The sequence below is a fragment of the Hemitrygon akajei genome, chromosome 15, assembly GCF_048418815.1.
Source record: "Hemitrygon akajei chromosome 15, sHemAka1.3, whole genome shotgun sequence".
In the NCBI taxonomy this organism is placed as follows: Eukaryota; Metazoa; Chordata; class Chondrichthyes; order Myliobatiformes; family Dasyatidae; genus Hemitrygon; species Hemitrygon akajei.
The window spans coordinates 51,789,202-51,806,996 of record NC_133138.1 but is presented as its reverse complement, the minus strand read 5'-3'; the positions used below and the strand labels follow the sequence as shown (position 1 = coordinate 51,806,996).

The 17,795-nt window shown below is 37.6% G+C and overlaps 1 protein-coding gene across 3 annotated transcripts in view; it reads right to left on the bottom strand.

The window, feature by feature from the left end:
- Positions 1-17,795, bottom strand: part of LOC140739349 (protein phosphatase 3 catalytic subunit alpha-like) — a 414,361-nt gene that overhangs the window by 26,654 nt on the left and 369,912 nt on the right. For all 3 annotated transcript variants that reach the window (XM_073067568.1, XM_073067567.1, XM_073067569.1), the window contains one exon: positions 9,946-10,071. In XM_073067568.1, the coding sequence (XP_072923669.1) occupies positions 9,946-10,071 (126 nt within the window). The remainder of the gene's footprint in view (positions 1-9,945; positions 10,072-17,795) is intronic.

Sequence of the window (17,795 nt, the reverse complement as noted above, 5' to 3'; positions counted from 1 at the left end):
ATGAAACCTGATGAGAATCAGACAGAACAGCAAATTCCAGGCTGTGCTTGTGCACTTACAATGCTTTGTATCAAAATTAAACTAACAGAATTATGAAGAGAGGCATAAATAAAGAATATGGAAGAAAAACTACTGTCTTCCAATTAAAGTTAAGATGTTACATTTTTATCTAATTGGATTCTATTGTAAGTGTTGTGGTCTTGTAATCCACTGGGATCAAATACTGACAGCACTAACTATTCACCTCAAGTTGCAAGTCATGGTTTTGTCTGTCGTGCACTGGATTGTATAAAATTATATTGATCCAAACCAGTCCAACGTATGATTCGTATGATAGGATACTTAGTCTGAAGTTTGAATGCAGTTATCATTACTAACACACTAATCACGGCCAGAGTCAGATTCTCAAAGGTAATTATTAAAATTTGAATTCTACACAAAGATTGGAAAAGCTAAGGGTTTTATATGGAAATAATGTCCCTAATTATTTCTTCAAAGGGGCAGGAACTGTTAAAAAAAAATGAAATTGGTGATCAGTCAATTTAGAGCAGTGGTCAGAAAAAATATACAAATTTAGAGAACAGTAGCTGAGGAAATATTACTGAGGATTCTTTAGAATAAAATGTAATTTTACCATGCTATTCATTAATTAATGAATGGACTTCTTTAACAGTATTTACTAATTATCTGGTGAGTCTAAAGGTTTAAGGTATCTGGATCTATAATGTCAATGATTTAGGGAAAGGCATATATATTTTAAGATACAAATTATTGCTCTTTGAAACAGTAAAGTGTTAACAAGTATAAACATTCTGAGAATTTGACAGTAAAGGGAAAATTTTACTAGTGATACATTGTCGTTCCTTGGAATGACCTTGTTCCAAAGAAAAGTGATTCTGAAAGGCAAGCTTACAAGTGCTGAAGAAAAACAAATACAATAAAACTTGTAGCTCAAATGATTAAAAGAGGTTTAAAGGAAGCACGTTTCACATTCTTTAACAATTATCTGAACATAAAACTAGAGGTTGTAGATTCTAAGGGAATGAATATAAATGTAGAAAACAGCTTGAGATCAAATGAAGCCAAATTGTGCTCAAAATAACGTGAGTGCATGCACCCCGATTGTGTTTGTGTGAGTCCCTTTTACCCATCATGCAATATTTGGAAGAATAATGGCCCATTTTTTACCAGCTGTAAGTATACAGAGTGTTAACAATCTACATGAAACACAGTATGAACCTCAGCCATGTAACAGTCATGAAAGACTGCATTTAGAGGTCAGAATACTTTCCTTGCCTACGTTATCCAAAGTGATCAATAACATGCAGTTTATTTATTCAGTGAATTGTATGAAGTCTACTTTCTGCAAGTATTTGATGCTTTCTGACTTCCTAGGTTTGTGAAGTTTGCCACTGGTGTATCAGGTGTACCAGCAAACCTACCATCAAGGACATATATTCAAAGCATTGCTGGAAAATGCCAGCAATACCACAATGCACTCATGCACCCTGCTTCTGGACTGTTTGTCCTGCTCCTATCAGGGAAGAGGCAATGTAGCATCCACGCCAAGACCACTAGACTCAAAAACAGTTCCTCCTACCATGCCATCAGGCTGACCAAAACTTCCACCCATTAACCCTTCCCAATACCCTCTCACCATCATCTTTTATATATATATATATATGTATATGTATGTGTGTGTGTATATATTGTTACGTACCCGTGACACGTGACAGTGGTACCCTTGTCACGTGACTGGGGTTGAAGTTATACTGGACATGAGGTAATGGTGGAGTGATGTCATTTTCCCGCCAGTAGAGGTCATGTGACAGGTTTTTTCTACAGGGTATAAAAGGAAGACCCACCCTGTCAGGTGGGGCAGTTCGTGGCTGGATTTGCCAAGATGACTTCATATCACTGCGTGATTTAAAGGGATGACGCAGTTTAGTTAAAAATGAAGTTTTATATGATGCCTAAAGTTTAAAAGGTCAGAGCCAACGGTTTCTTTGCTGATGGAGAGTGAAGTTTGGAAGATGGATTGACTTCGACTTTGTGTGATCCTCATTCGGAAGGATTTCGTTTACTATTCTCACGATAGTCTCCGCGGGAAAAAGCGGGAGATTGAGAATATTTTGGAAGGAAGGTCAGTCACTTTAAGCTGTTATATTTAATAAAATTCGACGTGGGAGTTCGACGCTGGGAATCGAAGGACATCGACGTGGAAGAGAATTTACATCGTTTTAAAAAGTCTCTCCTTTTAAAAGTACCGTGAGCTTTTGAACTGTCGGCATATCGTTCTTTGAACTGTTTTCATTCGGCATATCGCTTTGGAGAACTGTTTTTTTTTCAATACTACTTTAAAGACTGTTTGGGACTGCAAAGCTATTAGGAACTGTCTGACCAGCTGCCAGCAGCTGAGCTCGGACCATTGTTTGGGTTTGTTTACATTTGAAGAGGGTTTGTTATCAGTGTTTAATAAACGTGTTATTCGTTATAAAACCCCTTGCCTAACTCATCTATATTATTGTTGCCCGAATACGTAACATAATTATGGGGGTACGTCCGGGATTGAATTGTTTGTGTTTTAAAAAGTTTTTTGAATTTTGAATCGGTGTTTTGGTAACGGGGATTGCTCGATTTTTTTTTGTTTGTTTGGCTTGTGAGTGGTATTCGGCAACGATGAATATTGATGAGTTTCTGGATTCGCCAGACGCGGATTTGTTAGCGAAGGCGAAAAAAACTGAAGTCTCTGAACTCGCTAATCGGTTGCATCTTAAAGGGATCTTGCCAACTACATCAAAAGCTGTAATACAGAGAAAGATCGCATCACATTTTGTGGCTTCGGGTCATTTTGAAGAATCGATTTTAGAATCGTTTCCAATAAGTAATCTGGAGATGCAGTTGCAAATTGAACAAATGATGTTAGAAAGGTGTAAATTGGAAATTGAACAAAAGCAGAGAGATTTTGAATATGCAATGGAGAAATTAAGGTCTGTAGAACAGTCTGCTGATTCTAAAAAACCGTTTGTTGCTAGCCAAGAAATTAAATTGGTCCCTCCATTTAGTGAAACAGAAGTGGAGAGATATTTTCAACATTTTGAAACTATTGCTCGGATGTCAGAGTGGCCGAAAGATAAATGGTCAGTGTTATTACAGAGTGTGATTAAAGGCAAGGCACAACGGGTTTACACAGCTTTAACTGCTGCGCAAGCATTAGATTATGATATTGTGAAGGAAAATATTCTCAAATCGTATGAGTTGGTCCCAGAAGCGTACAGGGAAAGATTCAGGAGTTTGAAAAAGTCTGTGGAAAAGACTTATGTGGAATTTGCCTATGATAAAGCTATGTGTTTTGAGAGATGGGTTTCTTCTAAAAATGTAAATGAGGACTATGAGACTTTGAAAGAGCTGATTTTGATGGAGGAATTTAAAAGAAGCATTCCTGTTGAAGTAAGGACCTACTTAAATGAGAGGGATACTGATAAATTGCAGGACTGTGCTAGATTAGCTGATGAGTATGTTTTAATCCATAAGAATAAATTTCCTCAGGGTAGAATTTTTAAGAGGAAAAATAATATGGAAACTCAAGGTAAATCAGAAATTAAATTAGAGGTTAATGAGAGAGGTAAGAAGGAAGGAAAGCCTGTGAAGGAAAGACAGTTTGGTCTTATTTGTAACTATTGTAAGAAGCCTGGCCATGTAATAGCTAACTGTTTCAAATTGAAAAAGAAAGAGAAGGAAGCAGTTACAGATGCTTGTGTGCAACATACTGAAGCACCTGTAAAGTTACAGGGTTTGGTAAACACAAATGAGGATTTGTTAGAGTCTGACAAAGTTAGAAAGGGATATGATCATTTTATAACTGAAGGGTTTGTATCCTTGAAAGAAGGATCTACTCTGGTGCCAATAAAAATTCTTAGGGATACTGGAGCTTCTCAATCACTGATGTTAGATAGTGTGTTGAAGTTTAATGAAGAGAGTGATACTGGTGAGGTAAATTACATAAGAGGTGTTGGAAGTGATTTTATGCCTGTACGTTTACATGAAGTAAATTTAAAGTCAGGGTTAGTTACAGGATTTGTTAAGGTAGGACTACAGCATAGCTTACCTGTGAGGGGTATTTCTTTATTGTTAGGTAATGACTTGGCAGGTGGACAAGTTTTTCCTGAAGTGCATTTAACAATGGAATCAGAGGAACCAGAGGTGAATTCTAACACAGATTTTTCTTGTGTTGTGACTAGAGCTATGGCTAAAAAGATTGATGTGCAGAATGAGGTTGTTACTCATGACTGTTCAACTCAGGATTTGAGTTTTGAGGATGTGTCAGAAACTTTCTTACCTTCGTTGTTTGAACAAGATTCTGGGAGTAAGTCTGACTATGAAGATTTATCTTTGTCTCGGAAGGAGATGATAGCAGAGCAGAATAGAGATCCTGAGATTGTAAAATTAAGGGAACAAGCTTTACTAGGTAGTGAAATTGAGAAGGTGTCAGTAGGATATTACTTGGAAAAAGGAGTGTTGATGAGGAAATGGAGGTCGCCTACAATTCCTGCAAGTGAGGAATGGAATGTTTTTTATCAGGTGGTTGTTCCTAAAGTTTATCGGAATGAGATTTTGACTTTAGCTCATAGTGTGCCTTTAGGTGGACATCAAGGGGTAAGGAAAACTGTGGACAAGATTTTAAAACATTTTTACTGGCCTGGTTTAAGAAAAGATGTGGCGGTGTTTTGTAAGACGTGCCATACTTGTCAAATTGTGGGTAAACCAAATCAGGTTACACCAGTAGCTCCATTAAAACCTATTCCAGCATTTGGTGAACCGTTTTCTAAAGTTATTGTAGATTGTGTTGGTCCATTGCCAAAGACAAAAACTGGTTATCAGTATTTGTTGACTATCATGTGTACTTCGTCTAGGTTTCCAGAGGCAGTACCACTTAGGAATATAAAAGCTAAAACTGTGACGAAGGCTCTTATAAAATTCTTTACTTATTTTGGATTGCCTAAGGAAATACAAACTGATCAAGGTAGTAATTTTATGTCTGGATTGTTTCAACAGATAGTTTATAAATTGGGAGCTAAGCAAATTACTTCGTCTGCATACCATCCAGAATCGCAAGGTGCTTTGGAGAGGTTTCATTCTACTCTTAAGAATATGATTAGGACATATTGTGTGGAGAATGAAAGTGACTGGGATGAGAGTATAAACTTACTTTTATTTGCAGTAAGGGAATCGGTACAAGAATCTTTAGGGTTTAGTCCATTTGAACTTGTGTTTGGACATAGAGTTAGAGGACCTTTAGCTTTATTGGAGGAACAGTGGATTAGTAAGGAAGTGCATACTAATTTGTTGGACTATGTTTTGAAATTTAAGGACAGGTTACATAGAGCTTGTAGCTTAGCCAAGGAAAATTTGAAGTTGGCTCAGGAGAAAATGAAGACTTGGTATGATAAGGAAGCTAGGATGAGGATGTTTAAGCCTGGAGATAAGGTGTTGGTTTTTTTCCCAGTGCAGACAAATCCTTTACAAGCTAGATTTCATGGACCTTATGAAATTGTGTCTAGAGTTAATGATGTGGATTATGTAATAAAAACTCCAGATCGTAGAAGGTCAACACAACTTTGCCACATAAATATGATTAAACCATATTTTGAGAAACAATCTGATACTGTGACTGTTGTGGTTAGTGAGAATGAGTTGGATTTAACTGGGAACATGATAGATGATTCATCTGACTTTCATTCTAAATCTAACATTGTTTCTGTTAGGTTACCTAATTCAACTATTTTGGAAAATATGGATGAGAAATTAGCACATTTACAGCTAGAGCAGAAACAACAGATGAAGGAATTGATTTTTAAGTATAAGGATTTGTTTCCAGATGTTCCGAGAAGGACTACTATAGCTTCACATGATGTAGATGTTGGAGATGCCAAACCTATTAAACAACATCCATATAGGATGAACATGGAAAAATGTGAACTTGCTGAGAAAGAAATTGAATACATGTTAGAGAATGATATTATTAGACATTCTAACTCGAATTGGAGTTCGCCATGTGTTATGGTGCCAAAACCTGATGGTAGTATTAGGTTTTGTACGGACTATAGGAAGGTGAATGCTGTAACGAAAACAGATGCATATCCAATTCCTAGAGTAGATGATTGTGTAGATAAAGTTGGAAAAGCAAAGTTCCTTACAAAGATTGATTTATTGAAAGGGTATTGGTGTGTTCCACTAACGGACAGAGGTAGAGAGATTTCTGCATTTGTAACTCCATCTGGGTTATATGAGTATAATGTTCTTCCATTTGGGATGAAGAATGCGCCAGGTACTTTTCAGAGGATGATTAATTCTGTGATTCAGGGTTTGAAAGATACTGATGCTTATATTGATGATTTAGTGACAGGAAATGATACTTGGGAAGCACACATAATTGCAGTGGAGAAATTGTTTGAAAAGCTTTCAAAAGCTAACTTGACTATTAATTTAGCCAAGAGTGAATTTGGACATGCTACTGTGACTTACCTTGGTTATGTTGTGGGTCAAGGTAAGGTAGCTCCTGTTCAGGCAAAAGTTCAGGCAATTTTGGAAATTCCCACTCCGACGGGAAAAAAAACTCTCAGAAGGTTTTTGGGAATGGTAGGATATTATCGAAAATTTTGTAAGAATTTTGCTAATGTTGCCCTTCCATTAACTAATCTTCTGCAGAAGAATGTAAAGTTTGTATGGACAGTGTTTTGTCAGAAAGCATTTGAAAAATTGAAAGCAATGATATGTGAACAACCTGTGCTTAAGGCACCTGACTTTGAAAAACCTTTTTCATTAGCTGTGGATGCTAGTGATGAAGCTGCGGGAGCAGTATTGATGCAAAGGAATGAGGGTGATGAGGTTGATCATCCAGTAGCTTACTTTTCTAAGAAATTTAATAAGCATCAAAGAAACTATTCAACAATAGAGAAAGAATTGTTATCTCTTGTTTTAGCTTTGGAATATTTTGAGGTATATGTTGGTACAACTCAAAAACCACTTATTGTTTACACTGATCATAATCCGTTAGTTTTTCTGAGTAAGATGAAAAACAAAAACAGAAGATTGTTAAATTGGAGTTTGATGTTACAAGAGTACAATATTGTGATAACTCATATTAAAGGTAAAGATAATGTGGTTGCTGATTGTCTATCTCGATGTTGAATGTACAATAGTTTTTTTTTGGAGTGGTTTTTTTTATTGTAACTCTCCTACTGTATTGTATATTGTGTATGTTATATAATTTATACATTTGTTTTTTTTGTAAGTAATTGTTAAAAAATTTTTGTTCTTGATAGACCAAAAATGTTTTTTTTGGAGGGAGGTGTTACGTACCCGTGACACGTGACAGTGGTACCCTTGTCACGTGACTGGGGTTGAAGTTATACTGGACATGAGGTAATGGTGGAGTGATGTCATTTTCCCGCCAGTAGAGGTCATGTGACAGGTTTTTTCTACAGGGTATAAAAGGAAGACCCACCCTGTCAGGTGGGGCAGTTCGTGGCTGGATTTGCCAAGATGACTTCATATCACTGCGTGATTTAAAGGGATGACGCAGTTTAGTTAAAAATGAAGTTTTATATGATGCCTAAAGTTTAAAAGGTCAGAGCCAACGGTTTCTTTGCTGATGGAGAGTGAAGTTTGGAAGATGGATTGACTTCGACTTTGTGTGATCCTCATTCGGAAGGATTTCGTTTACTATTCTCACGATAGTCTCCGCGGGAAAAAGCGGGAGATTGAGAATATTTTGGAAGGAAGGTCAGTCACTTTAAGCTGTTATATTTAATAAAATTCGACGTGGGAGTTCGACGCTGGGAATCGAAGGACATCGACGTGGAAGAGAATTTACATCGTTTTAAAAAGTCTCTCCTTTTAAAAGTACCGTGAGCTTTTGAACTGTCGGCATATCGTTCTTTGAACTGTTTTCATTCGGCATATCGCTTTGGAGAACTGTTTTTTTTTCAATACTACTTTAAAGACTGTTTGGGACTGCAAAGCTATTAGGAACTGTCTGACCAGCTGCCAGCAGCTGAGCTCGGACCATTGTTTGGGTTTGTTTACATTTGAAGAGGGTTTGTTATCAGTGTTTAATAAACGTGTTATTCGTTATAAAACCCCTTGCCTAACTCATCTATATTATTGTTGCCCGAATACGTAACAATATATATATATATATATGCATGCACACACACACACACACACACACACATAAAATCAGTCAGTATATAAGCTAATCTTATGTATATAGAGCCATACTCAACAGTTACTTGTATGTCATGCTTCATAGGATTGTATTTATATTTATTGTTGGTTTTATGCTTATTGGGGTTTTTATACTGTATCAGATCTGGAGTAGCGATCATTCATTCTCCTTACACTTGTGTACTGAAAAATGATAATAAATAAACTTGAACCTTGAACCTTTAATTCAAAGACATTGTGTTGACATCAAGGTGCCAACAATACCAAGCTGTTCCCATCCATGATACTCCAGTAGCCATTTCCCTTTGGGAGCATAATTACACAGCAACACTTCAGACCACGCAGTTACAAGATTAGAGGGCAGTGGCTTATTACCAAGGTGCACAGAATCAGAGTGGCATGGTAAGCATAGTAGTTAGCACAATGTCTTACAGTACCAACGACCCAGGTTCCATTCCCGCTGTTGTAGATAATGAGTTTGTATGTACTTCAGGTGTTCTGGTTTCCTCCCACAGTCCAACGATGTACTAGTTGGTAGCCTAATTGGTCACTGTAAGTTGTCCTGTAATTAGGCTAGGGTTAAATCAGGGTTTTTTGGGCAGCACGGCTCAAAGGGCCAGAAGGGCTTAATCCATGTTGTATCTCAATAAAATAAGAATCAATAAATTTCTTCTCACTGAGGATAGTGGATCTTTGGAATTCTCCACACCAGAGGGTTATGAAGACTCAATCACTAGATTTAAGGATTTAGAACTGTTTAGAACTGACACAGAAGAGCAGTTGAGGCCTGGGGCAGATCAGCCATGATCACGTTGAATGGCAGGACCAAATGACCTACATTTACTCACATTTCTTTCCATGTTCCTGCATATATAGGCAAAGTGAGCAGAACATATGCTGGGAAATTACTCTGAGAGGCATCAGGGAAGCGGAGATGAACTATCAGCAATACTTTTGGAGCAATTGTAGACTAGCCCGACCAAGGAGCAATGTGTTTGAAACCCACAAAATGCCAGTGGTGCTGCTACACTCGAGGTAAGTCACAATGGCAATTAACTTCTATGCATCAAAGATATTTCAAAGCAAAAGCAGAAATATCTACAGTAGGACAAACTGCAATAGAAATATACTTAAAAATAATTATGTCTCATTCTCTTTAGTGAGAGAACAGCAGGGAGTGTAAGTTCATAGTTTCATCAGGATTGAATGGATGCAGGAATGTGGATGCAATGGGTTGCACTCATATCACTTTAAGAATATCCCTTCAATGTGGATGAGAAAGGAATCCACTGCTTAATAGTTTAGGTAGTGTGCTATCATACTGTATATAACAAATCCAATTGTGATGTCAATAAACACGATTGCAATTCCCCATTCATTGTAAGCACTTCTCACATGATCACTACAAATCCCCGTGTTATTTACCCAATGTGCTTTCATTTCCCTGCACTTTGGTTGCAAGCTACCCTTGCCCAGAGATCTGCCATTTGTAGATTCCTACCCATGAATCAGATCTTATTTTCCTGCATACTTATTGTTCCATTGGTGCTCAGTTAATCTAAAACAATTTGTTCTAACTTAGTGAATAGTCTAAAATGCTTTACCAATAATATCAACATTGAAATATATACAGTCAATGGACTAATATGCGTTATAAATTATGACAATTATTGAGAAGCCTTAAAAGTTTCAGATTTTAAAATTCCATTCACATACCTTTTTCACCAACAAATGGTAAAGACCAAGTAAAAACATCCATAAAATTTGGTAGCCAGTAAGGATGGGGAGAACAATTGAATTGCCGAATATTCATAACATTGTTTTCATATTTCAATACTGCAGCTGAAATGAAGTACAGAAAAATATTGACAGACAGTTAAGTATACACCTCCATGGGTCAATTTTATAGTGACAACTACAAAACCTCCATACACTATTTCTTGGATAATAAATTTTGTAGCTAAATAATACATATTCATATCAGAATTTTCAAGAACTTACATTGTCTCAAAATATTTCATACTCTGTTTAGTACTTTTGAACTGTTAGTTTACTCATGGTTTGTTAGTTTGCACTCACAGCCTCAAGTTTGACACTCATTGTACAGATTGAATAATATGATACTTTAATACTTCTGTAATTAATGTATAAAACAGGCACTCCTCGAGGACGTGTGTTTAGCCTACTGCTCTATTCACTTTACACTCACAACTATGTTGATGGGCACAGCTCAAATGCCACCTATACCTTCGCTGATGGCACAATGGTTATTTGCAGAGTCTCACATAGTGATGAGGGGGTGCACATGAGTGATGCGGATTGGCTAGTTGAGAGGTCTCCTAACAACAACCTTGCACTCAATGTCAGTAAGACCAAGGATCTGACTGGGGACTTCTGGAAGGGGAACGAGGGAACTCACATCAGACCACAATGAGGGGTCAGCTGTGAAAGGGTGAGCAGCTTCAAGCTTCGGGGTGTTAATATCTCTGAAGATCTATCCTGGGTGCAACATATTGATGCAATTATGAAGAAGGTACGCCAGTGGGTATATTTCATTAGGAGCTTGAGAAGATCTGGTACATTACCGACTCTACTAATTTTTTGGAGATTTACCATAGAGAGCATTCTGACTGGTTGCATCCTCGTCCAATATGGAGAAGCCACTGCACAGGACTGGAAAAAGCTGCAGATGATTAATACAAGAGCCTGAAGATGCGCCCTAAGTGTCTTAGGAACAGCTTCTTTCCCTCTACCATCAAATTTCTAAATGGCCCATGAACCCCTGGACACTACCTCGGTATTTTGCTCACATTTAGTTCTATATTTTTTATATATTCTTATTGTAATTGTTCATAATTTTAATGTACTGCACAGTACTACTGCTGCTGCAAAACAATAAATTTCATGACATATGTACATCTGTGATAATAAGATCTGATTCTGATCTGAAACATCATTGTTCCAGTAAAATAATACATTTGAAATAAAGTTTGCTTCTTTTGTAAGTTTGTGGGAAAGTATCTAGACCCACTTTTCAGTTAAGTTAACTAAAGCAGCACATGAGACTACTGAAATATCTCACTGTTGATCCATAAAATTCTAGTGTTCAAATTCAAGGCTCTCACATCAGCCTCAGTATATTACTAATTATATCTGTTTAATTCCTTATTAGATGCTTTAAGGGTATGTTCAATGATTACTCTAACAACTACATCATAAATATGCTTACAAATACGTAATAGATTATTATCATAATCAGAATCAGGTTTATTATCACCGGGATGTGTCAGTAAAAATATTTTTGACAGTTGTGATTATACAAGCAGTATAGTGGTAAAGTGAATACGTATTGGGATGAAAGTTCTGTTCTTATCAAATGACTTACTGATCATGGGTCAACAGAGCTGTGGAATACACATATCTGCCCATTCACTGCCTCACTAGTAAACAGTGATAATCAGCAGGAGAGCCATCATCCTTGGTAGCATCAAATAGCACTGTACACAAATCTCTGTAAGTAGATCATTTACCTGTCGCCTTGGATACAGAGAGTTTATCTGGTGCATCCGTATCAGTAAGGAAATGAGGAAAATTGAGAGCACAATACCCAAAAACATTCTGTATAACAATCATACGATCGCTATGTTATTTTTAGAATCTGTTAAATAAATGCCCTCAAAAATGTTGGATTATGAATGTATTATTGATGGACTTAAGCTGAAGGTTTTTTTTAATGGAGGCATTATTTAAAATAAGTGGCTTAAGTGACCTTTCTATAAATAGCAGGGAAGGGAATTTTAACCTATAAGCATTCACTTGTCTCTTATTAACACAACACTTTCAGGTTCATAGCTGTTCTGTGATTGTATTTCATGTGAGTAGGAATTAATACAACTTTATTAAAAGGTTATAATGTAAGAAAAATTATTATTAGTTCAAATATATCTAGGTATACTAAAGTATCAAATGCAATAATGTGGAGCAGCATACTGGAAACAAGAGCAAAATCAAATGTAAATTCAACTAGTTAGGATTTGAAGTAAATTAGAATATTTCTTTACTAATGGAGAAAGTAGAAACTGTGTTGAATGTGATTTATGAATTTTTATATACAAAACAATTAATGTTAATGAACAGATACAAAACAAAATCAAAAAGGCTACAGACATGTTGACTTTCATCTCAAGGTGACTGGATTATGCTTATAGACCCTTGGTCAACCCCATCAAGAGCACTTCTTGTCTGGGTTCATCATCTAAACATGGATATATTGACTTTGGAAGAGTCATGGTACACTTCCTCAAAAAATGATACAGAAGCTGAGAATACTAAATATTAAAGTCAAATGCAAAAAGTGTAACATGAGTTATCTTGAGTATAAGATTCAGTGATATTTAAATGCTATAAGATGTAATAGGATGAATACAGAGGAATTATAGTATTCCTTCTGTTTCGGTGACCTTAAAAATTGCCAGGTCACAATATTAAAACTTTACAATTTAGAAAGGAAACAAAGAATTTCCTTTTTTTCTCCACATGGGCTTTATCATAAAGATTACCATGTTGAGAAAATCAAAACTGGAAAGGTCCATCAAATCAGCCTGTATCAAGGAAGTTAACAATGCAAAAACATTTTACAAAAACAGGAGAATGTTAAGGGTTACAGATGTACTTAAGCAAATGCAGAGGCAAGAAAAATGGTATGCATACCCATGTACATGTTTACTTGTATTGGGGAAGAGTGAATGCATGAAAGGAATGAAATCTATTTGCATGCACCTCTGATGGGAATTATTAAATATTCCCATTTAGGACTACTACAGCTGAAATCCACAGTCTCAACCATGAGGACTTCAGTAAACAGTAACATTTTAAGAGCCTTAAAAAATCCATTGATACTCAAAATCAACAATACTCAGATGGCAGACTCGGGTGGTGAGTGCAGTTCCCCTTGAAGAAAATGGAAGCAGGAACGCCATGCTGGGCTACAAATACGATTGAAATGCAGAGGCCTCAGCCTTCCACTCCTGACTATCCTGCTGGCGAATGTACTGTCTCCAGAAAATAAAACTGAAGACCTCAGAGCAAGATTGCAGTACCAGAGGGATATCAAGGACTGCTGTGTTCTTGCTTCATGGAAACATGGCTCACACCCACCATTTCAGACGTAGCGCTGCAGCTTGATGACTTCACTGTTCTCCGCAAAGACAGGGCAGCTCAGTGAAAGCAAAAGAGGTGTGGAGTATGCTTTACAGTGCACAAACGTGGCAGTTCTGACTCAGTACTGTTGACACAACCTGGAACATCTAGGAGCCAAATGTCATCCATTTTAAATGCTGAGGGAGTTTTCCACCATCATCCTGGTAGCAGAGTACATTCCACCTCAGGCCAACGTCAAGCAGGCACTGGAGGAGCTAAGCTCTGTAATCAGCAGGCAAGAAATAGTACACCCTGATGCTTTTCCTTTCATTACGTGAATTTCAACCAGGCCAGCTTGAAGAAGTCTCTGAACAACTACCACCAACATACCATGAAACCAGAGGAGCCAACCCACCTGACCACTATTATAGCACCATCTAGAACATTTAATGTGTTATCCCATACCCACACTTTGAAAAGTCCCATCATTTGGCTGCATTTCTATTCCCAGAGTATAAGCAGAGACTAACGACTGCAGTACCAAGGAAGACCAAGAAGGTATGGTTAAGGGAGGTGGAGGAGTGTATACAGGAATGCTTTGAGTCGATGGCCTGGACACTATTCAAGGATTCATCCTCAAATCTGAATGAATACACCACAGTTGTCACCAACTTCATCAAGACCAGTGTGGATTAGCCTTTGAGACATCCCAGAGATACCCAAACCAAAGCAGTGGGTGAACCAGGAGATTCATGGTCTTCTGTGGCATTCCAGACCGGCGATCAGAACTATACAAGTTCAGGTATGACCTACAAAGGTTATTTTAAGAAGACATGCCCACTTCTCATTGCTACTATAAAGGAGGAGGTATAGGACTCTGAAGACAGACACTCAACATTTCAGGAACAGCTTCTTCCCCTCTGCCATCAGACAATGAACCCATGAGCACTGCCTCAGTATTTTTCCCTCTCTTTTTGCACTACTTACTTAATTTAATTTAATTTTTTACATATACTTATTGTAATCTATAGTTTTTATTATTATGTATAGCAACATATTGCTGCCAGAAAAGATCAAACTTCATGACATATGACGTGATATTAAACCCAATTCTAATTTAACTACTGTTGAAAGAAAGGAAGCAGATGGCATGATGTGTAATTTTTTGACATGTGGCCAGAAGACTATAAGGCACCTAAATGAAAACTGAGATACTGTTCCTCAAGTTTACATTATAATTTATTGGAGCAGTTTATGAAGATGAGAAGAGAGGTCAGAGTAGGAACGAGATACCAGACAACATCCATCTCAAGGTACTGGAAAAATAGCACAGCCATCTCTGTAGTTTACCAAATCAACTGGAAGTAAAAAGAAGTCTGTCAGCATATCCCCCCCCCCCCCCCCCCCACCGGCCAATGACTCCCGCACTGAGGTCCTAAATATCGTCAATTGGCCTTGTTGCACTGGCTACACATTCACCTGTCTAGACACCAAACTCTTGAAGCAAACACTCCACTCTAACCCCATCACAAGGAGATCATCAGGCCAAAGAGCAAAAAGAAACTGTTAAAACTTCGCTGAAGAAGTGTGACATCTTCCCCATAGCCAATTAGAGTGGAGAAGAATCTTCAGGATTGTTTTGAGAACCCTGAGGCCATGCATCATAAAGTACAGATGTACTTCATAAGCCACAGGAGGAGTACACCTCTTCACAACTATCCATCCACCAGCCCATCAGTAATCTTGTTCCTCACCTGTAGAAAGATTGGTGATTTCTGAGTTGGTATCATTAGTCACCTCAGAATCTACTAGACTGGAGCAGAAACAAGTTAACTGTAATTCTGAAGAATTTAAAAAGAAGGTACTATATAATCCAATTTCAAATGAAATAATGCAAAGAAAAGCTATTGGCATGCAATTGTTTTTCCTTTAGAAAAGTAGGTGAATTAAAAGTATGAAAAGCTACAGTATTAAATTATAAGCCTAATCATACAATTAGTTACAAAATGCACTAAATGCAAATAAAGTCCCAGATCAGTCTAGCTTGTTATTCAACATTAGATACATACAGTGCCTACGTAAAGTATTCACCCCACCTCCTTGGAAGTTTTCATGTTTTATTGTTTTACAACATTGAATCACAGTTGATTTAATTTGGCTTTTTTGATAGATAGATAGATAGATAGATAGATACTTTATTCATCCCCATGGGGAAATTCAACATTTTTTCCAATGTCCCATACACTTGTTGTAGCAAAAACTCATTACATACAATACTTAACTCAGTAATAATATGATATGCATCTAAATCACTAACTCAAAAAGCATTAATAATAGCTTTAAAAAAAGTTCTTAAGTCCTGGCAGTTGAATTGTAAAGCCTAATGGCATTGGGGAGTATTGACCTCTTCATCCTGTCTGAGGAGCATTGCATCGACAGTAACCTGTCGCTGAAACTGCTTCTCTGTCTCTGGATGGTGCTATGTAGAGGATGTTCAGGGTTTTCCATAATTGACCGTAGCCTACTCAGCGCCCTTCGCTCAGCTACCGATGATAAACTCTCCAGTACTTTGCCCACGACAGAGCCCGCCTTCCTTATCAGCTTATTAAGACGTGAGGCGTCCTTCTTCTTAATGCTTCCTCCCCAACACGCCACCACAAAGAAGAGGGCGCTCTCAACAACTGACCTATAGAACATCATCAGCATCTCACTGCAGACATTGAATGACGCCAACCTTCTAAGGAAGTACAACAGAACCGAGCAACAGAAAATTACTCTTTCATGTCAAAATGAAAACAGATCTCTAAGAGTGATCTAAATTAATTACAAATATAAAACACAGAATAGTTGATTGGGTAAGTATTTAGTCCCCTTACTATGACATAGAAAATCATCACTGGAGCAGCCAAGTGGTTTTAGAAGTTGCATAATTAGTTAAATGGAGATCTGGTTTTGGAGATCGGTGTGCTGTCAAGGAGTTGCAAATGATTGTAGTAAAAATATGCCTGTATCTGAAAGGTCCAACTGCTTGTGAATCAGTATTCAGGCCACAAAAAAAAACACCATGAAGACAAAAGAACACTCCAAGCAACTCTGCGAAACAGCTATTGAAAGCACAAGTCAGGATACAAGAAAAGATTGCTTGGAGTACAGTTCAGTCAATCATCAAGAAATGATAAGAATATAGCACAGTTGTACATCTGCCTTGAGCAGGCCATCCTCAAAAACTGAGTGACCATGCAAGAAGGGGATTAATGAGGAGGGCCACCAAGAGACATATGCTAACTCTGGAGGAGATACAAGCTTCAGTGGCTGAGATGGGAGAGACTGAATATACAACAGCTGTTGCCCAGATGCTTCAACAGTTGCAGCTTTATGGGAGAGGGACGAAAAGAAATTCACTGTTGAAAAAAAACCTCACATGAGATCTTGGCTAGAGCTTGACAGAAAGCATGTGGGAGATTCTGAAGTCAGCAGGAAGAAGCTTCTATAGTCTGATGAAACCAAAATTGAGCTTTTGACCATCAGATTAAATGTTATGTTTGGTATAAGTCAAACACCACACGTCATCAAAAGCACACCATAACTACCATGAAGCATGGTGGTGACTGCATCATGCTGTGGGGATGCTATACTGCAGCCATCCCTGGAAGGGTTGTGAAGGCAGAGGGTAAATGAATGCAGCAAAATACAGGGAAATCCTGGAGGAAAACCTGTTTGTATGAGAACTGCAACTTGAGAAAGATTTGTTTTCCAGCAAGACAATGACCCCAAGCATAAAGCCAAAGCTATACAGGAATGGCTTTAAAAAAACAACAAAGTTAGTGTCCTGGAGTGGCCACGTCAGAGTCCAAACCTCAAACCAATTGAGAATTTGTGGCTGGACTTGAAAAGGACTGTTCACTCGTGATCCCCATGCAATCTCACAGAGCTTGAGCAGTTTTGTAAAGAAGAATGGGGAAAAATTGGTGTCCAGATGTGCAAAGCTGATAGAGACCTATCCACAAAGACTCAAGGCTGTAATTACTGCCAAAGATACATCTAATAAATACTGACTTGAAGGGCATGAGTAATTATGCAGTCAATTATTTTGTGTTTAATAATTGTAATAAATTTAGACCAATTTGTGGAGATCTGTTTTCACTTTGACATGAGTCTTTTTCTGTTGACCATTGTCAAAAAGCCAAATTAAATCCATTGCAATTCAATGTTGTAAATCAACAAACCATGAAAACTTCAAAGGAGGGTGAATACTTTTTATATGCACTGTATATACAGAGTGTGAGATTCAACCTTTCCAACCCCAATGGTGCAGTTCATCACTATAATCATTCCCTTGTTAAGCTGCAAAAAGCAGGCTGTGTAGAATGCCTGTCAAATGTAGACGAGACAAATCCTCATCACTGTGGGTTTAGAAATAATGAGAA